At 46.7% G+C, this 21,825-nt stretch overlaps 1 protein-coding gene across 2 annotated transcripts in view; it reads left to right on the top strand.

The window, feature by feature from the left end:
• Window positions 1-15,028: 15,028 nt before the first annotated feature.
• The window catches only part of STK32B (serine/threonine kinase 32B), a 390,888-nt gene continuing 384,091 nt past the window's right edge, over window positions 15,029-21,825 (top strand). For both annotated transcript variants that reach the window (XM_055326005.1, XM_055326004.1), the window contains exon 1: window positions 15,029-15,116. In XM_055326005.1, coding sequence (XP_055181980.1) covers window positions 15,065-15,116 — 52 coding nt within the window. In that variant the 5' untranslated portion in view covers window positions 15,029-15,064. The remainder of the gene's footprint in view (window positions 15,117-21,825) is intronic.

The following is a 21,825-nucleotide window of genomic DNA, read 5'->3' as shown; positions in this document are numbered from 1 at the left end:
AGCAAAAGTTACCATGCCACAGGGGATGCAAGGCTATTAAATATATTATCAAATTGTGCCATTGAAATGTTTCAGATTGAAGAGGGAAAAAGGCAAGAAAGCGAATTGGAGAATATGCTTCCAGATAGATCACCGAGAATTCATGCTGTGACATAGACCTTCCTAATTCCATTCCAACTAGATGGGGAGTTAGACTCTTATTCTGTAGCAACTGTGTCTCTTACAAGTACAGAATCAGTCTTTTGAAAAATAAGCCAGAAAGTGTATGGAAATTATTGGTCTTAAGGAGCACACTATAATAAAAGCCTCTTTTTTTTAAAAAAAATATTTATTTATTTAAGAGAGAGCATGAGCGAGGAGAGGGAGAAGCAGACTCTGCTGAGCAGAGAGCCCTATCCGGAGCTCAATCCCAGGACCCCAGGATCATGACCTGAGCTGATGCTTCACCAACTGAGCCACCTAGGCACCCCTAATAATATCCTCTTAGATGTGGGTATCAAATGTTTAGAAAACACTCATCCCAAAGTTGTCATTTTTTTCTGGTGCACAGGCTTCTGGGATGCTGTTCCCTGCCTGGAAAACCCTTCCCTGCTCCCAGCCCTACTGCAATCAGGCTCAGACTACTGGGCATCTGAATAGTCCATTTCCCAACAAAGTATTTTCTGGTTCAAGCAAGATGAGCCGCCTGCTGTGTCCTCCCCTAGATCCCTGCGCTTCGCTGTCCTAGCACAAGTCACAGACCTTTGCTTGTTTACTGTTCTGCCCTGTATGCCTCCTTCACCGCTCACAGCTGGGATCTGAGCATCCAACACAGGGATTAACACCAGAAATATTCTTTGTGCTCCCTTCCTCCTAAATATCTGAAGAAGGAAGAGCAGAACAAACAAGTTTTATCAAGTACCGTTCTTCTACAGGGCTTCTTACATGGCTCTCTCATTTCCATTACTGATGCCACGATGGTCTTACCTGATGCCGTGTAAAACTTGATCATCACACTTGAAAACAACTTTGTGTTCATGTGTCAGATCTTTTACAGAGTAATCCGCACATCTTCCTTCTTGACACATCATTCAAAAATGAGCAAAATAAAGCTGTCCTCACATCCTCACACTCATTTTGTTGATTCTTAAGTTGGCCTCAGCCCTTGACCTAATTGTCAGGTAGACTGGAGGGGCATTCTGGGGTCTCATCCGGGCCCCCTGGTTCTAGACGCATTTTGCAGCCTCATCACAGAAGTCTTATGGTAAGCTTGGTAGCAAGAGGCATAGTGAATGTTTTCTCCTGCTGGTGTCTGCTTTCTCCTCATTGGCCATCGCTGGCTCCCCTCCACTGATGCTAAACATGCATTTTTGTGGTTAGATATGAATTTGGTTACAGAATCCAAGGTCCACTTCCACAGATGTCTCAAAACTTCTGCCTCCATTTACAGATGCCACTGGGGAGACATTTTAGTGCATAGCTGAGCACTCGGAATTTGGGCCTCGACAGCTTCCGCTTGATCATTCACCAGCTATGGGATTTCAGAATCCCTCTTGATTTGATTTGCAGGAGCCGGCAATGCCTACTTCATGGTAGGTCTCCATCCATGTTCAACAAAGAAGTGACTGGATACACCAGTTCTGGAGCCTTACTGTTCACATGTTAAAGAAGGAGAAATGGTCTCTATAGGCTGGTTAAAATAATTGAATGAATGTTTGTAACAAGCTTTTTATAATACTTGGCACATGGTAATTGGTCAGTGAATGGAAAAATGGTGACTAATGTCCTCAGTTGCTCATCAGGACCAAAGCAGTGACAGCAGGTCATGCAGAGGGGGAAAAGGGGCTGATGCTTTCTGTGTCCGTGTCCTCAGGGCTGCAGGCAGGTAGAAAAGGAAGTCTGCACTTTGTCAGGGTTGGAGAGTCTGCATTTCCAGACGGGAGATGGCTGAGCTGGGCTTAGGGGCTGGGTAGAGGTCCTGGTTGGTTTGCATGCAACCCTCTCTAGAGCATTCCAGCTGTGATCTGAAACTGCCCCCCCGACACACACACACACAGTGGGCAGGGAGAGGTGAAAGATTGAGGCAGGCCACTTCAGGTTGACAGGTGACAGTTTTAATAAGCAAGGAAACTTCCATACAAGGCTTGTCTTGGGCAGCTGCAAGATGAATGGATCCCGCACCCATCCATTACATCTTAAATTTACATAGAGAGAGGCCTGAACTAGGTTCAGTCCTGTATACCGTGCAGGTGTTCTCAACACTACATCATCAAGCTATGTCCTCGGAGCAGCCTCTGGGAGCAGAGCAGGGAAGGCAAGAGGAAATCATAGGGATCAACTTTCAGCTCAGTGTTCACTTTTCTAAATGACCTTCCCCACAGTGCCCTAGTCAGGGAAGAGACTTAGACTCATAGTGACTGAGCTAAGGAACTTTGGGAATATTTGTATTCAAAGTGTACAGAATTACAGTGTATTTGCATCAGCAACACAAATTAATTGTAAAGATTTTAAAAAATGATTCTTCATGGATGTTTTCAAAAGTTACTTTCTCCTATAATATTCAAAACTATTAAAAGTAAAAGGCAGAATGCACATTAAATGGAAGAAGAAAAACATATTTTTTTAAAAATTTAATTTATTTATTCATAAGAGACACACAGAAAGGGGCAGAGACATAGGCAGAGGGGGAAGCAGGCTCCCTGTGGGACTCGATTCCGAGACTCTGGGATCACACCCTGAGCTGAAGACAGATGCTCAACCACTGAGCCACCCAGGTGTCCCAAGAATAAGAATTGTAAATAAAAATTTTGTCAGTCAAAATTGATTTATTCCTTTGAAAATGTAATGGAATCTCATTGAGTATTTTTATTTTTTTAATTATTTTTTTATTGGAGTTCAATTTGCCAACATATAGCATAACACCCAGTGCTCATCCCATCAAGTGCCCCCCTCAGTGCGTGTCACCCAGTCACCCCAACCCCCTGCCCACCTCCCCTTCCACTACCCTTTGTTCATTTCCCAGAGTTAGGTGTCTCTCATGTTCTGTCAAAACCTTTGGAGAATCAAGGGTTCAATGTCCATCTAGTTGCCAATATAAAGAATTTGTATCACCCTTCAAACAATTATATCTAGACTTATCATATCCAGATATAAGCATTAAGATGAATTTTAATAATGCAAAATGTTTCCAAACCATCCATGTAATTGTTGCCAGTACCAGGCCTGTTCATGAGTGCCTCTAGATCTACTTATTGGAACCAAAAGGAAGCAAGACTGGGATGGATACGCCACACTGGAGGAAAACACTGCTTTGTATACAAGAATCTATAGCACTCATGCACTCCAGAGCAGAGAGTCTGCACGTTAACTCATTTGTCTTTCCTTGAAACTAAATCCTTAGGCTGCTCAGATCCTCCTCATACTTCAAAGCAGTGTCTGTCTCTAAAATTGGAAGCAAAACTTACAACTCTTGGAAGCATTTGGGTGCAGCCACACTTTGTTTTTAGGAGATCGTGCCAGAGATGCCGAGAAGCATTCCCAGGTTCCTGAACTGTGTTTAGGACTGTGGGACGTGCTGTGCCAGGCCCCCAGGGACAGAGGCCCCCCCACAAGTTCTTTCACACACTGAGAGTGTGTTTATGATTTGCAGGCCCTCTGAAGAGTGGGTGGAGGGGGGCAGCTCAGGAGCCCCTCTTGCTTTGGCCAAAGGGTATACATTCTTTTCTATTAGATTCTGATTGAGGGTAGTCGTTGCATTCTTGGATCAGTGTATTTCAGCTTCACTAGGTGATAAGGGGGGTTTCAGTTCTTTTTTTTTTATAAATTTATTTTTTATTCGTGTTCAATTGTCAACATATAGTTCAGTTCTTTATAGTACTCATCACTTCCTGAAATATTTTGTTTTTCAAAAACAAAACAAAAAAAAAAAAGACTACTGCTCACCTTCTCCTTTAGAATGTAAACTCTAAGAAGGGAGATTGTTTTCTGTTTTCTTCCCTGCCTTGGGCACCCCATAGTTAAGAACTTAAAGAACATATAGTGAATGTCTACAAAATAAACCAAGGTATCTTGATGGTTCACCAGATGCCAAGGTGTCACTGCTACTCAGGAAGCCACACAAAGCCCAGCGTAGCGCGGAACATGAGCAAGGAAAGCTGAAAGAGACTCCAATCCCACTTAGCCTGCCTTTCATTCATTCACTCACTCAGCTCATGAGCTAGCTCCTCATGAAACAGAATCTCCCTCTCCACTGACTGGAGGGACTTCTATTTCCAGCAGGTGATTCAGAGGTGCCCAGGTGCTGGGCAGCTGGTGTTCCCAGACAAATATAAGATCTGGCATCTAAATCCAGTTAGGTGCTGAAAGGGTCAAATTATCCTCATTTTGGAAGAATTGCCATTTTGCCTGTCCTGCACACAAAAGAGCAATGGAGGTCAGGGTCCCTCCGCTGGAGGGTAGTCGCAGTCTGGGTACCCAGCAGAGGAACCTGACTCAACACAACTCTCTGAGGATGTCACCCTTCTTACTGACCTCGGCCTTATGAGTTTCCCTTTCCCCCAGTAAAGTCTGTTCCTTCACCCACATCATGTAACTTTGTGGAACTTGCCTTAGACCTGGATGCACAACCTCCAGGATTTACTTGGTAGTCTGTCTATCATCACCTCCCCCACCCCATCTTCTCTGCTGTCTTGAGGATTCAAGAAAATGCTCTAGAAGAACTTAGGCTAATGGGGGAGGTCAAGTATGTAAAACTACACATTCTTGACAGCATGATAAATTCTGTAATATGGAGGTGAACACAGTTTGGAAAGAAGCATGGAATTTGAGCTAAGGACTTACTCTGTCCATCTGTCCAGGTCAATCTAAGAGGGCTTCACCAAGGAGGTGATACCTGAGTGTTCCAACCTGGACACCTTCTCCTCCTTAGTTCACTCCCTTATTCCCCTGTGAAGGTTGTTTGGGGTTACCTCTCCAATAAAACACTGTATTCACATCCTCTTTTCAGGATTTCTCCTGGGGGAACTGGCCCAAGACTTATTATTTCTTGAAAACCAAATTGATCTCATGGCCAACAGAATGTTATCATCCAGAGCTGTGCTCCAGAAATCAGTTTGGAGAACACCAGGGGGTATGACCTCTACAGTCTTTCCTGCTGTAACACTCATTACTGTGCAAGGCAGGTGGGACCGGGCCATGCTAAGGGTCTGGGCTTTTAAATAAAGTATAAGTTCAGATTCCACATCCTACTAGCTGTGTGACCTTGGTTGATATATTCGTCTCCTGTGGCTGCCATAAAAGTACCACAACCTCGTATGAAACTTATTTTCTCATAGTTCTGGATGCCAGACATGAGTCCAAAATTAAAATGTCAGCGGAGTTGGCTCCTTTTGGAGGTTTCTGAGGGCAAACCTGTTGCATGATTCTCCCCTAGCTTCTGGTGGCTGCTGGCAATCCTTGACATTCTCTGGCTTGTAGATGCATCACTCCAATCTCTGCCTCTGTCTCCACATGCCTTCTCCCCGTGTGGCTCTGCCTCTAAATTTCTGCCTTATGAGAACAGTCATTGGATTAGGCTTCCACCCAGTACAAACTTAATTTAACTTAATTACAACTACAAAGACCCTATTTCCAAATAAGATTATGTTAACAGATTCTAGGTCCTAGGACTTGAATACATCTTTTGGAGTGCACAATTCAATCTTTTATAGGCAGTTTGGCTAACCTCTTTGGATTCCCTTTCCTGTTTACTAAAATAGGGATGAAAATAGGCCATTAATAGGAATGAATGCTAAAATATGTGTCAAATGCTTAGCCCAGATCCTGGCACACAGTAAGCACGTGGTCAATGGTGGTTGGGATTACTGGTGAGTGAAGGCTATTAGCCAGAACCTCCAGGGCCCTATGTCTATCAGATGGCCCCAGATCTTTCTAAAGCTTTACAGTAAATGAGCTGTCATGTCAGCCGCTGTCACACGGATGTGTGGCTCACATGGGTCAGCACTGTCACCAACAATGATGGAAAAGCTGAGGGATTCCATTCTCTGATTTGAGAAATGGGCCCCAGAAGAAGGGAAGACGACCTGGAGCTCATTCTCATATATTCCCAGAGGCTTAGCTGAGGGTCTTGTGGAGAGAAAAAGGCATAGAACAAGATTCAAAGAAGTTAGGGTTTGAATCTCCATGCAGCAATTTACTGGTTTTGTGCACTTGAGCCCTCTGGTTCCTTTTCTTCCCAGACCTGCCATAAGTCATCCATCTTATTATCCTGGTGCAGCCAGTACCTGATATATCCCTCCTCTTACTCTTTTCAAAAACAGTGCCTTCTCAGATCAATTCAGAAGAAGAAAAGAAAAGATGTTATTTTATCTTCATTTATTTCTTCTGAAATCTTCTTCCTTTCTTTATGTAGATCTGAGTTCCTGACCAACAACATTTCCTTTCTCCCTGAAGACCTTCTTCTAGCATATTTTGTAGGGCAGGTCTGTGGGCATGAATTTCCTCAGTTTTTGTTTGGGAAAGCCTGCTTCCTTCACTTCTGAGGGATGATCTTGCCATATTCTTGGTTGGTGGAGGTGGGAAGAGTAAAAAAGCATGAACAAATTGGAGGTCATTACTGAAATCCTCTACCTACTTAAACCCTGATGGCCTGTGCCTTGGTCATCATAGGACTGGGGGCCCTGCATTGTGGCTGCCCTGCAACTGGACATGTGTCATAGTGTGCTTGCCCATTATCTTTTGAATGGCTTTTTTGTTTTGGGGAAGGAAATCTCCACTTTATGAGTTGTGCTTATGTCTCCAATGGAAAAACAGAACTCAATCTCCCAGGTCCCCTTGCAGGTAGGACGGAAGCATTTAACCTAGACCCCACCAATTGGGAGCAACTAAAGGAGATCTGGCTTCAGAATAAAGAAATTGGTGCCAGTAGTTGTACCTGCTGCTCAGCATCTCCACTGTTGATGCCTGGAAGCAATGGGATCATGTGTGCAGCCTGTTCAATGGCGTGTTATGATCACAGTTCCTGGCTGAATCATGTCCTGTTCCATTCTCTGGGCATCCCAGGGATTGGGTAAGTTAATGAGTGTCTGTTAATACTCTCCTTTAATGCTTCTTGGACTGAGGGTTCATTCTGCTCTTTTTGACAAAGAATCCTGTGAGTTTGTCCATAAGTATAGCTTTCTCACCTGTAACAAATACCCTTCCTGCCTATTTCAAAAGTTTGTATAATTATAACAATATATGCTAAAGCCACCAGAAAGCAGTTAGGTACAAAAACCACAAGGACCATGGTTGTTTTATTCTCCATGGAATGCCCAGCACTTAGCATAGCACCTGGAATGTAGTAGATGCTCCATGAATATTGGCTGAAAAAAATGCTATAAGCATCACAACTCACACTGGTAATCATCATCCTAAACACCCCACTCCTTCTCCACACAGCAGGCCCCTTATGGTTCTGATTATGTGAATTGGGCCCAGGTGTCTCCAAAGTCAGAAAATAAACTCCACAATTGTAGGCCAGACTAGAAGACGTGATGTTTCTTGATGAGTAATCAAGTGGACCTGAGTAAGATCAGGTTCTACTGGCAACCATCCACTTATGGATAGAAGGAGCTGAAGCTTGCTGCTGGTATTTTGAGGCAAAGTCTTGTGAAATTCCAGTTGACAGTCACAGAAATACTGTTTTATAATTATATATTAAATACCAAGGCCAGGATGGCATTTTAAATTATGCACTAGAGATGTCTAGCAAGAGTTTGAATGTATCCTGTTGAAATTGGTATTTCAATGGATTACAGCAGAGTGACCCAGTTGTGGGGGCTGTCCTGTGCTTGTAGGTTGCTTGGCAGCATCCTTGGTCTCTCCTCACTAGAAGTCAATAATGTTGCTTCCCCAACTTACTCAGGACAATCAAAAATGTCTCCAGATATTGACAAATGTCCCATGGTGGGAGATCACCCCTGTTGAGAACTGCCAGGCTAGAACAATACTTCTGACACTACCAAACCAGCAGCATTTGTATGTATTGTGCCTTGGCAGGCAGCAGGCACTCTGCTAGGTGTTTGGATTGGAGTTCACACTAATGTCATAGGATAGGAAAAGCCATCCCCATATGACAAATGAAGAACTAAAAGGAAATGACTCATTCAAGCTGAATGACTGAATTATGAATGAGTGGTCCAACAGCCAGAGATGGGTCTTCTCCTTCCCAGCTGGAGCTCTGACCCTGCTCACTGGACTGAGGATGCTCTGAGGACTCTGAGAATGAGATCCTCAGGTGAACTTCCCCAAAACAAACCAAGAACTCCTGGCTGTGTTAAAGTTGGGGAACATAAAGATGCTTCTTTTCTCGAGACCAGGTCTGGGGGAGACTCTGAAGACACAAAGCTGAAAATGTCTTCTTGTTTCAGACTATTTCAACTTCTGCTCAGTCGCAACACTGCTTTTATTTACCATGGCCCTGTTTCTTCATTGGTTAGTGAGGGTTGGCATAGGGACTACTTATTCCTTTCCATACCTGCTAGTGCTAGACATGTAATAAGCTCATGTTTGTTGAGTGAATGAATGCATAACCAAAAGGAGCAGCACAGATGGTGAGGGAGAAGAGTGCGGCATCTCTTTGATTTTTTTAAATTTTTTATTTTTTAAAAAAGATCTTATTCATTTATTAATGAGACACACACAGAGAGAGGCAGAGACATAGGCAGAGGGAGAAGCAGGCTCCCTATGGTGAGTCTGATGCAGGACTTGATCGCAGGACCTCAGGATCACGCCCTGAGCCGAAGGCAAATGCTCAGCCACTGAGCCACCCAGGCATCCCCTCTTTGACCCCTTTTAGAACATGCCCTCCCCATCCTTTGTCTGGGGGACACGTGGCTAGGCAATGCCAGTCACTGCTGGGTTTCCAAGTGATCCTCAGTTCTAAGAAACAACATAACAGAATTCTAGTATTGGAAGAATACTTAGACATGATCTCATCCATATTCTATCTGGTTTGTGAATCATCCTGTAGCATTTCTGACATGCCCATTAAACCCATTCCCTGGTTCATTTGTTCATTCACGTTTTTTTTTTTTTTCTGTTTTCAGGGATGTCTGTTATATGCCTATGTTGTTTGGGATGTCAGGAAAGATGATGATAATGACAGTGATGACCCTGACATTCCTCCTGTCTGTATTAGTTAAGTAATGGGGCTGAACCAAAAGAAACCCTCAAATTAGTGTAACTATGATAGTGTACTATCTCTTAATCATCCAGAAGTAGGCAGGCCATCCAAGTCCAGTAAGGCATTCTGCTGCACCAGGATACCAGGGACGCAGGCTCCTTCTATTTGCTCTCTTACTTCCTAGGGTGTGGTCCTTTCTGACAGGGCTGAAGCTAGCTCAGACTACCATGTTAGCATCACAGCCTGCAAGAGGGGGAGGGGAAGGTGCAGTGGTTTTACACATCACTTCTCACATCCTGTTGGCTAGAACTCAGTTACATGGGCACTCCTACCTGCAAAGGACGCTGGGAGATGTAGTCTCTAGCCTGGTATTCACGTGCTCAACTAAATCTGGCTTTGTGTGTCATATTTTTCAAAAAAGAAGAGACAAATGGTTACCAAAGATCAAGTCATGGTCTTTGTCATATAGCCCAACTCCCTCATTCTTTCAGTTTACACATAAGGAAACTGAGGCCCAGAGAGGGGAAACAGCTTATATGAGATTCCATAGTAAGGCAGCAGCAGTACAACATTTAAGGCCATAGTATCTTTTCATAAATCATTACTATTACTCCTATAGCATGTGGCTTCTGCTTTCTAGGAGAAGAACATATTCTCCGTGATACAGATTATTCTATAGATCAGTGGTTCTTGGTCCTTTTCTTTGGTGTGTGTGTGTGGGGGGGTGGATTCATGCACCTTTTGAAGTAACTATGGAAGACTTTATCTCCCTATAAAAGTATTCAGATGTGTGTGCACATACACATGCACACATACAAATTCAAGTACAGTTTCAGAGTGTTCATGAGGACTCTTTAAGCCTCTAAGAATCCCTATAAACTCTTGTGGGAACACAGAGAAGCACACCGCATGGATGCTGTATCTGGCAACTACAGCGGCTTCCTTCTAATCCAGCCTGGTTCACATTACAGCTAGAATTCTCTGCAAACACTTCATTTGAGGTCACCATGGAGCTACTATGCAAATTGTTTTAATGTAAGAAGGAGGAGCTCAGACTTGCTGGTATACCAAGTTCCAAATGATGAAAATGCCTCTAGGGAAGTTTTATAATGCCAAGAAATGCAGACACACCACATTAGTAGCAATTTATGGACTCTTATTTTGTTAGAGCACATACACTTTTAAGAATAAAAATGTTACTCTTACTCTTGAAATTACTTTTTTTTTTTAATCAGTAGGGATAATTTGCTATCCAAGTGAGGTGATTTCCAACCACAGAACTGGATGTGCAAACTGTGCCTTATCTTGGTGTGCCACAAAACAGCCTTTATCATTTTTTTTGTTGTTTATAATGTACAATGCTGCCAAACAGAACATATTGAGACAGAGTGCAAGCAGACGATATTTACTCTAAGTGAACCAGAATCAAGTTTTAAATAAAATAGGCTTAACAGAAATGATAACAAAATCTGATCTAGCAGACTCTAAGAAATGGTTTGGCACACAAGACACCCTGCCTTGGGGAATCACATTAGCCTCTACAGCACGATCGTGTTACATAAAATTAAAGGTTACAGCCGCTGGATACAAGTATGAATGCTTAATCATGTTCTCAGTGAGAGGAATAGCAGCCCCAGGAATTGACTCATGAAAGTTTAAGGCAGGAAAAGAATCCCAGTTCTTACTTCTGTGCTTATATTTGGGATTCAAGAAGTAACATAGATGCATGTGCTCAGTCCCTAGGAGAATCCCGTAAACCATAACTCTCATGATCTTTTCAAAGTCAACGTTCTGAGAAAGCCAGATAGGTTTGGCGCAGAGAAGCAGATGGCTTTTATTTTACTTATTTGTTTTTGCACAGAGTTAGAATACTATACTGAGCCTTATCAGTACGTGGGCCAGGCGAGAGGGCAAGACCCAGATTTGGCTTCATCTGGAACACAGCTGAAACCAAGTGCAGCTATGCTCTCTTCAGGGGACTGGATAGCACTCAACGTTGGCTAGGAGCTGGAGGATAAATGTGCTTACTCCAAAATAATTCAGCCAGATGGTGTCAGTAGTATGTGACCAATCCCTACACGATGGAGAGTCATGACAAGGGTTGCTGAAGGCTTCCACCCTCAGCTGCCTGTGGAGTTCTGCAGGCCCAAGGCAAAGAATGCCTGTGGCCACCAGAGGCTAGAAGATGCCTGGAACTGAGCCCCCCTTCGAAGCCTCCAGAGGGAACCCATCCTGCTGACAACTTCATGTTGGATTTCTGGCCTCCAGAACAGTGAGAGAATCTATTTCTGCTGATTGAAGCCAGCAAGTGTGTGGTAACGTGTCGCAGCAGCTGTGAGGAACAAATGCCATAGCTGTGGCATGGAAGACAAGCCATTTGAATCCTCTGAGCTCCTTTGCCTCTATCTGTAAGCTGAGGTTGTTGGTAGCGCCCCCACCTGGTCAGTCAGTAAGAGTAGCGATGGGCTGTGAAACAGGCATTGCAAAGTCAGGGGCAGCTTAGTGTTCACCAGATATTTTTCAAAATGAAAAGATCTTTTTTTTTTTTTTAACTGATTACTAAAACAATGTGATCATAAAATACTTCTTTATAATAGCAATTTTACAGTAGCACAAAAGCACTTAAAAACATAAAAATAACCTGAACTTTCCAAGTCCAGAAATAGCCATTATTCCATATGTCCTTTGTCTTGGTTTTGATGTGTTTAACTTATGGATTTAAACCTTAAGGGCACCACTTCTCAACCAGGGCCTTGGCATAATTTGTCTGTCCTCAGTACAGGGATGATGAGAAAACCACCTGCCAGGTTTGTGGTGAGGACTACAAGGGGTAATCCACAAAATAACCTGAAGTCACAGGGCCTGGTTCTCTCTCTGTAAGTGGGGAGGGTAACAGGGAAGGGGTTGCCTGCAGGGCTGAGCATCCGTAACATGGTGGCACAAGAGACTGGCATGCAGAGCGCACTTGTTGCACGTGCACTGTCGTTGCCATCCTGGCCACTCTGTATGCTGAGCTGTGTTCCACTGATGTGGAATGCTCTCAACCTCTGCAGGATACCCTTTTCTCTTAGCCTCAGGGACTTTGCAGAGGCTGACTCTCTCCTTCCCCTATGACTGATCCCTCATTGCCCTTCTGGACTTAGCTCATGCACCATCTCTTTTGGGATGCCTTCTTTGTCCTAGAGTATGGCTCAGGTGCCTCCCCTCTGCCTTCACACCCTATGCTTTTATAACCTCTGTACACCCTCCCATCAAAGTGTGACCCACTCTGCACTTGATGTTCTTGTCCCACACTAGACTTCTAAACTTCAGCTCTAGGAAAGCAGACCTGTCTCACTCATGTCTAGGTCTGCCTCCGGCACCTAGCCGGGGCTCGGCCCACAAGAAGTGTTCAGAAAATGCTTACTTGACAAAGGAAGAAAGAGAGGGAATGGTGCTCTGACTCCTCTTTGGGGGAGCCCTCTGCCTTCCCTAACTCTCAGAGCTGGAGCCAGTACCTGCTGCGTTCCAACAGCCACCTGGGCTTCCTTCTACCAGAACACAAACCCCAGTCATAGTCTTTGCATGTATGCCTGTTAATGTATGTTCTAGTCAGCTTTCTCTGTGATAATGCTGTAAAACAAACATCCCTCACACCCAAATCTCAGTGGCTTACAAAAACATATTTTTCAGAGTCATGAGCCTGTGCTCTGCTTCAGGATACGTGTAGGGTTCAGGTCTATTGCTTGGATTTCTTATTCTGGAAAGAGAGGATCCCAGGGCCAGCTGTCCTGGTCAAAACCAGTAGCACAAGAGAGCTGAAACCTATGTCATCTCTTAAAGCCTTTGCTCATTCAGAACTGGTGCACTGTCACTTCCTCCCATTTACCACTGGCCAAACCTAGTCCTATGGCAAAGCCCCCATTGGTAGTGTGAAAGAAACACCCCTTCATCCCAGAGCCATGGAAAGGATAAGAAGAAAAGGGAGAGTTGTGAGCAGTTAGTACAATTTACACAATAGGTCATTATTAGAGATTATAAATTAGCACTTCTGTTGTGCTTATTATGTTTCAGGCACCAACATCAATTCATTTATTTCCCATAATAACCCTAAAAGGGGAAGTACTATTATTACCCCTATTTTATAGATTAACAAACTGAAGCAGGAAGAGGTTAAATAATTTACCCCAGTTAACCTGCTAGAGAGTAGCAGAGTGGGACAAAACCTGAGCAGAACAGGGCCCAGATCCCTAGCCTGTGACCATTTCCTCGGAGGCTTATCTCTATTCTGTGTTCAGTCTGTTGCCTAGTGTAGCCTGGCCACTCAGTCAGTGCTTGTCGGTGGAATGAAAGGCAAGAAATGTTTACTGATCATTTATTACAGCCAGGTACTATTACCTACTTCTGTAAATAGTTTCTGACATAATCCTCACAGCAGTCCTGGGGAGTAACTATCAGTCTCCCCATTTCACAGATAAGGACTCAAAGGCAAAAAAGAAGCTTGTCCCACCCCAAGGCCTGGCGGTTTGGGCCAATCGTAAATCTAGCTGGACCATCTTTTCAGCTTTTTCCTGTTGCCTCTGTTTTTTTTTTTTTTCCTTCTGTGTTACACAGGGAGACATCCCCTGACCCCCAGCACACCTGCAAGGGAGAGAAAGAAAAGGAAGGAGGGAGGGGGAGAGAAGATGGGGACACAGTCAAAAAAGAACCCATTTTTTTTTTTTTTTTTTTTTTTAATCAAAGCACAGACAGTGGCTTAAGGCTCCCAGCAGATGGCAGGATGTGGTCAAAGATCCCCAAAGCCACTCAGGCTGGGCGGGACCGCACCTCGAGGGGAACCTGCGCGTCCCTCAGGGAGGGTCTCCGAGGTTCTGCGCTTGCCCCACGAGCCTCGGGGTGCACCCATCGCACCCAGCACTCAGCACTCCTATCCGGATCTGGACTCCCCAGCTCCCGCTGCCGGGCACCCACGCACCCCAATCCGAACCCACCCGTTGGTTGGTTTCTCAGACTCGGAGGCCGTAGGGTTCTGGGGAATCCCGAGGTGCATGCCCAGGCAGACGCTCCTCTCCTAGGAAGAGAGGTCTGGGGCAAAGCACACCTCTTTGGGGCCTCAGTTTCCCCTTGTAGAATGAGGGGTACCCTAAACGGGAACGACTTTACTTTCATTCATTAAAATATTTAGAAAAACATGAAGGGGAAAGGTGTCTGATGGAGAACAGGTGGACGCACCAGTGCCGCTGGACCGGCTCGAATGGCAAATAAAGCCCAACGGGGCGCCCTGGGGGCTCCCTTAGCGGCCAGGGCGGACCGGGAGCTGCGGTCCCTCCAAACCTCAGGCTACCTGACCCTAAGAGGGGAGCAGGGGTTCTTCTAAGGGCCGGGTTGGGAAGAGGTGTCACAGAAGGGTCACCTGGGCCTGGCACGTAGTAGGTGCTCACAAGTCGCTCACTGCGCGCGGGGGGCGCCCCTCCGCGGGATGGGGGTCGCTCCCGGGCGCCCCGCCCCCCTGCACTCGCTCCCGTGGGCCCGCCGCGCCCCCTCTTCCGGGCGCCCCCCCCCGCCGGGCTGCGCTCGCCCCCCGCACATCCCCTCCCCCCTCCTCCCCCCGCCCCCTCCTCCGCCCGCCGCGCCGCCTCCCGGCCCCGCGCGCTGCAGCCGGCGAGGAGCGCGGCTCGTGGCGGGCGGCGCGGGGAGCTCGGGGTGGCGGGCGGGGCGCCGGGGCGGGGCGGGCGGGCGGGCGAGCGCGGGGGGCGCCGGCTCGAGGGGGCGCGGCGGGCGCGGTCCCGCCCCTGCGTGGCGCTCGGCCCCCCCGGCTGGCGCGCGGCTGCAGCCTGGGCTGGGCGCTCGCCCGCGCGTCCCGCGAGCGGCTCCCGCGCCCCGCGCCCCGCGCCCCGCGCCCCGCGCCCGGGCATGTAGCAGCGGCAGGCGCCGCGGCGGAATATGGGCGGGAACCACTCCCACAAGCCCCCGGTGTTTGACGAGAACGAGGAAGGTAAGAGGCGAGGGGCGCACCCCTGCATCCCCGCGGGCCGGTGGGACTGGGGGCGCAGCCCAGCCCCCCTCGGGGAGCGCCGGAGGAGCTGCCTTGGGCGCGAGTCCCGGGGCTGCGCGGTGGCGGCCGCCCCAGCCCGGGTCCCCAGGGCGGGAGGCTCGGGGAGGCGGCCTGTGCCTGTGCCTGTGCCTGTGCCTGTGCCTGTGCCTGTGGGTGTGGGTGTGGGTGTGGGTGTGGGCGTGCGTGAGCGTGAGTGTGTGTGTGTGTCCGCGACGCGCTGGTCTCCTGCACCGGCACGTTCCACGCCGCTCGCCTCCCTCGCCGAGGACAGCGACGGAAACTTTTCTTGGCTAAACTCCGCGACTCCAGGGAGGGCGTCCCGCCTGCGGCAGCCCAGCCGCGGCCCGGCCGGCGGAGGGGTGGTGCGGGTGGTCCAGCCCCGCCGGAACCCCGGGGCTGGGCTTCCTCGTGGCTCAGCTCCCTGGAGCCCCGGACTTGAGCTGGCACAACGCCGTTTCCATCGCTGTGTGTTCTGGGCAACTCGCTTAACCTCCCTGAAACCTTTGTTTCTTCGCCTACGAGATGAGCCTTGGGACACCACCCGCTGCCTTAGGCTACGGGGTTGTTTGAGGCTTAACCACTGGTAATCCAGTGAAAAGTGCCTTATAAATAAAATCAGTTCAGTATTGTTGGTTATCTGTTGACTCTGCCGTTAAAAGCTTGGTTTCCTGACGCTGTGGGTTCTGCTGCCTTCACCATGCCCCAAAGAAGAGCTAGGATGTACTGAGCACATACTCCGTGCCAGGCGCTGGTCTAGGGCTTTAGATGTGTTCTCTCTCATTCTCACAGCAACCGAAGGAGGTGGATACTTCTGTTGCTCCTTTTTTGCAATTGAAGGAAGGGATGCGGCCTAGTCACAGGTCCTAAGGGGCAGAGCTGGCTTGGGGGTCGAACAGCCCTGGAGGGAGTGCTTCTCATCACTATCCGGGCATAGGCTGGTGGGCACAGATCATGGTTTCTAGAGTGGCAAAGGCTGTGGGTGGTAGTCACATGCTGGTCCAGACAGCCCCTCTCAAAAGGATACGTGAAAACAGCTAACCTAAGTTAAGTGGGTCAGCCCCATTTGGTGCTTTACCCTAAAGGAGTTCCTAGTGTAGTGGCACTGAATAATCCATGACCATCCATGGTGGTAAGGATGGTGAGCGGGGCCAGTGCAGACATCTGGGCACCCAAGGAGACCGGAGGCCTTCCTGGTTCTTTAGTCTGGGGCACAGGCAGGTGGGGAGTCAGGCATGGACAGATGGACAGAAGAGAGGTAGGCAGGAAGGTGGTGGAGGCCCTTGGGTGTCCCAGGAAGAGTCTGGACACCATGTAGCTGAACCTGTCCCCAGCCAAGTTCACGCTAACTCTCAACCTCTCCATGAAAGTCAAAGTGATCTTGACACTGAAGTCAGTGTTTGTAGGTGTGCTGTGCTATGGGACAGCCTGCTTGGGGCGGCTCTGGGCCAGGCTTGCCCCTGTGAAGCACTTCTGTCCTTTAAGGTTACACTCAGGGCCGCTCAGATCCTAGGAGAAGATACATACTCATTGACAGGTGGAAAGCTTGACTTGCGTCAAAACCCTTCTATTTGCAACAAGTCAGGACTCTCCTGTTTTGGTCAAGGCATCTGCATTCGTCTACTCAGGCTGTTGTAACACAAGACCACCAATGCTGAAACGACAGAATTTGTTGGTGGTGGTGGCTTCAACAACAGAAATTTGTTTTCTCTCTATTCTAGAGGCCAGAAGTCCAAGATTGAGGGGCTGTCAGGGTTGGTTTCTGGGGAGGGCTTTCTTCCTGGCTTGCGGATGGCCAGTCTCTCCTTGTGGCCTCCCATGGCCTTTCCTCTGTGGAGGAGCTAAAGAGAGCACTCTGGTGTCTCCTCCTCTTCTATGAATATCCGTCCTGTCAGATTAAGGCTCCGCCCTTATGACCTCACTTAATATCTCTATTCAGGCTCCATCTCCAGATGTAGTCACACTGCAGGTTAGAACTTCAGCATAGAGTTTGGAGGTGGCAGCCAGAGCCCTTAGAGGGAGCCTTTTCGTGAAAGCCACCGACTCCCTTCATAGAAGAAAGCACAAACTTCCATATCACCTCCAATTATAGGGATTGGGTTCATGGTTCTAGCCTGGATCAAAGGTTGTACTTTAAGTAACTTTTTTTGAATATGTTTTTTTAATGGAGTTCAATTTGCCAACATATAGTATAACACCCAGTGCTCTTCCCGTCAAGTGGGTAATTTTCTTAGCATTTTCTTTATCTCATTTGCAGAGAAATTTGCCTCCCTTATATTGACAGCTGTCTCTATCCTCCATCCCAGAAAACATGCTTTAAAATGTTAATTGGCACAATAGTTACATCCGTTGTGGCCAACCTTTGGATTTTCCTGCTGCCGTTCCTCGTTCCCAAAGCATATTGGATCCAAGGTTAACTGCCTGTTTCAGGGTTCTTAAAGTACAAGGTGAGGACTTGCCTCATTTTGCCAGCTTCCAGCCCAGTGAAACATTAACTTGTTTGATTTTGCCAGCGTATCCCTCATATATTTTCCTGTGCAAGTAAAGCACTGTGGTTTGCCACTAATGAATTCATTTATTCTATAGGCATTTACTGATCATTTTTTTTTTGTGCCCATCCCTGTGGAAGGCAACAGGAATATTCAGGAGATGAAGGCAAAAATCCTAATCCTCAGGGAACTCCCAGAGCAAATACATACTCAGGACAATGCAGGGAGCTCAGAGAACTATGGTAATCTAGAGGAGGGTCCCTAACCCGGGGCAGGGAGGAGGGGCAGAGAAGACTTCCTCTTAGCCTGGAGTCTTGTGCAAGTGGCAGGTGTTTCCACTAAGGAGGAGTTTGTAGAGAAGGGAAGGGTGTGTTAGAAGGAGGGAACAGAATGTGCAAAGGCAGTAAAGAGTAAGCAGGGATCACTGGGGGGAGGACATGGGGGGCGGTTAGTACTCCTGCAATGTGGAATGTGTGGCTGGAAGGCACGGGGGTGAACCCCAAGTGCTGGACCAGCCTTAAAGGGCCAAGTGGCCATGTGTTTGGACTCAATTGCATAGGCATCTGGAGCTGCTGAAGAATTTTAAGCAGGGGAGTGACATGGTCCAGTGCACGAACATGCTCTCCCAAACCGGAGGTGTTGGGTAGTTGAAGATGCAAACACCTACCTGGGCAAAACAAGTCTGGTTTGTAAGTGATTTAATACTAAACCCTAGCTGAAAGTTTGCATTGCATGGCTGTATCATGCCCATCTACCTCCTAATGGCAAAAGTTTAACCTGCATCCAGGTAATATTAACAATTAACTTCCTGATGCAGTGCATGGGCTCCTTTTCGTACCTGATTGGGAATCATCACAACTCAGCCTGGGGAGGTCTCAGAATCTGCATTTTTCTAGAGAGGTAACTGAACTGAGGACCCCAGGAAAAGCCCATAGCCTGTGTGTGGATGAGCTGGGACTCACACCCAGGTCTGTTGAACTCCAGAGGCAGCACCTAACTGCGCTCTCCCTGCTGCCTCTGGAGGCCTGGGGCAATTGTAACTGCCCCAGGCACGTGTGGCCCTGCAGAATGAGCCCAGCACTCAGGCCAGGCTCCACCACCCCACCCCACCGGGCTCTTTGCACAGACCTTGACAGGAAGATTGTAACAATACATTCTGACAGCACTTGCTCGTTTGCAGGAATCACCTCACATGCCATCTTCATAAAGCATTTGTTGGGCAGTCCCATCATAATCCAACCTCTGGGAATGAAAGCAAAATCCTCTCCCTTTCCAAATTCGTGTCAAAATTGCATTTAAGTTGTTTCTCCCCCACACTGTCCTTATTCACATCTAGACATTTTTATATAATCAGACACCTGCTGCAGATCCAACGATTTCTGCCTTTTCTCTTAGTATTGTATTTAAAGTGGCTCAGGTTGCCATGGTGTCTTCAAATCAATATTTTAATGGGCTGTAATATGCCATCACCATGGACTATTGTAATTTACTTAAATATTTTCTTATTGTTAGACATTTAGGCTATTTTCATTATTCCATCTTTATAAATAATCTGCTTTAAAATTTTGTGCATTTTCCCCTTCTTTTAAAGGAATTCCTGGGACGCCTCAGTGGCTCAGTCGGTTAAGTATATGACTCTTGATTTCAGCTTAGGTCACGATCTCAGGGTCTTGAGATCAAGCCACGCATCGGACTCTGTGCTGTGTGTGGAGACTGCTTAGGATTCTCTCTCTCCCTCTCCCGCTTGTGTGTGTGCAGGCACGTGCATTCTCTCTCTCTCTCTCTCTCAAATAAATACATTTTAAAAAATAAAGTGCAAGGGGAGGGATTATTGGATCAAAGGGATTGAATATTTTTTAGGGCTCCAAAAACATAGTCATAAATTATGTTTCCAAAGGGTTTTTATCAATGTTCTATAGATTTATGGCCGACATTCACACATTTGGGGGTATTGATTTAACAACCTCATCACCAGTTCTGGGTATTCACATTTTAGAATGTCATACATTAAAGGGTCGTTTAAAATAAGCGTTATTTCCACCGTATTATTGGACCAGGTAACTTGATGTGTGGCTTAGAACATGAAAACATCTTCTTGGTCTAAGAAAATCTACAAAAGTTGCTTTCCTCTGGAAAGATTCAGACACCCAACACAATTAAATAATTACCCCTTAACATTGTAGTCATGCTTCACCTGGAGACAGTCTCTTGAAACTGAGGTGTCTCTGTCATTTGTGATTCACAAAGTGTCTGACATCTATGCTGCAGGGTTCACCCTCGATTTTGCCTCAACTCTTTTAGTACTTTAGGCAAACTCATTCATGTTACACCTTGGTTTCCATACTTGCAACAATTGTGGTTTGAACATAAGGTTAAACCAAAACTATCCTGAGGTGGGTCGGAATTGCATGGAATATACTTTGCCCTTATAATGAGAGTCTGTACAGAGGTAGAAAGTGGACAGATGCCATGTAAGGGATGTGGGTTTAGGGGGTTGGTGTTCATACCCGTATCAGGCATCTGCATATTTAGTACAGGAGTCTAGGATGTAAAACTTAGATTTTAAGGTCCAGGCCTTATTTGAAAATGCGTTTTGTCTTCTACATGGGGGTAGGGGATGCTTAAGAAAATAGCCATAAATCAGCATGAGATTGTTTAGTGGAACTGAGTGCTAAGATCATCTCTACTTTTCAAAAATCATAGAAAATAAGTATGATTTTTATAAGCTTAAAGCTTGTGTCAGTCATCTCTATAAAGTCAGACATACGTGTATACAAACTACTGTATTCCACTGATTCTAATGCACTCATTTTTCCGTGTTTTAGCTCTCTGATATTGGGATGCAGTTTCGCCAGTGTGGTATTTGTGATGTGGTTTCATTATTTGCATGTGGTTATTGCTGTTCACACTACCATGATATATAATAGGTCGGAAAGAGCTTTTTCAAGTGATTAGAAAGAGACACAGTGTAGACTAATTGGCAGCATTTCCTTCTTGGTGATACACAAAACAAAGGTGTGTTTAATGTGGATGCCATCCGAGATTAGGTGCAAAGTGGCATGGTAGATGAGCCTCCTTCTGTTAATCAACACGAAGTCTTTTAAAGGGAATTTTAATTGGCTCTGGTCACTTCTCACAACCTCCATCACTACCATCTGGTCTAAGCTATGGTCATATGTTCTGCTTAGATGATTACAGTAGCCTCCCTAACTGCTTTCCTTGCTTTTGCTCTTCCCCCACTTAGCGTCACCTCAATGCAGCACCAGAGTGATCCTATACCAGTGTGTGTGGGGCATGTCATTCCCTGCTCAACCTCCTCTCCTGCCCCAGTAGCAAGTAAAAGCAGAAGTCCTTAGAAATGCCCATCAGGCCTGGCCTCTCTGTCCCCATCTCCTTCCTTTCTCTGGCCTCCCTGCCACCCCTCAGACACCTGGGCAACCCTCATCCGGTAGCCTTGCACCTGTTTCCCAAGCCTGCAATGCTTCTCCCACACAGCCCACTCCTTTTTTTTTTTTAAGCTTCCATCTTTTTTTAAATTTTTATTTATTTATGATAGTCACACACACACACACACAGAGACAGACAGAGAGAGAGAGAGAGAGAGAGAGAGAGAGAGGCAGAGACATAGGCAGAGGGAGAAGCAGGCTCCATGCACCGGGAGCCCGATGTGGGATTCGATCCCGGGTCTCCAGGATCGCGCCCTGGGCCAAAGGCAGGCGCTAAACCACTGCGCCACCCAGGGATCCCAGCCCACTCCTTTACCTTTGCCGTGTCTTCACACAAATGTCACCTTCCTTCTGAGGCCTTCACTGACCACCCTACTTTCAACGGCACTCCCAACCCACCTTCCTGGCCTTGCTTTGCAATTCACAGCAACTATCATCATCTATCATACTTTTTATTTTACTTATTTCCTTAGATATAGTTTGTCTTCCCCCAGGTGATCACAAACTCCCTTAAGGTAGAGATTTGGTGGGATTTATTCACTGCTATGTGCCCAAGGCCTAAAAGAACACCTGGGACACAGCAGATAGCCCAATACATTTTTGAAGGATGAATGAATAAGTGAATGAGTGAAGGTATACATCTGGTGGAAGCAGGTTCTCAACAGTGTCATCAGGAATCTGCCTCCTTGGAGTCTCTGCTCTCCTTTGTGTGGCTTA

This window comes from Nyctereutes procyonoides, unplaced genomic scaffold (genome assembly GCF_905146905.1).
Source record: "Nyctereutes procyonoides isolate TBG_1078 unplaced genomic scaffold, NYPRO_anot_genome, whole genome shotgun sequence".
Taxonomy (NCBI): domain Eukaryota; kingdom Metazoa; phylum Chordata; class Mammalia; order Carnivora; family Canidae; genus Nyctereutes; species Nyctereutes procyonoides.
The sequence above is the reverse complement of the archived record's forward strand: the minus strand, read 5'-3'. Positions and strand labels throughout refer to the sequence as shown.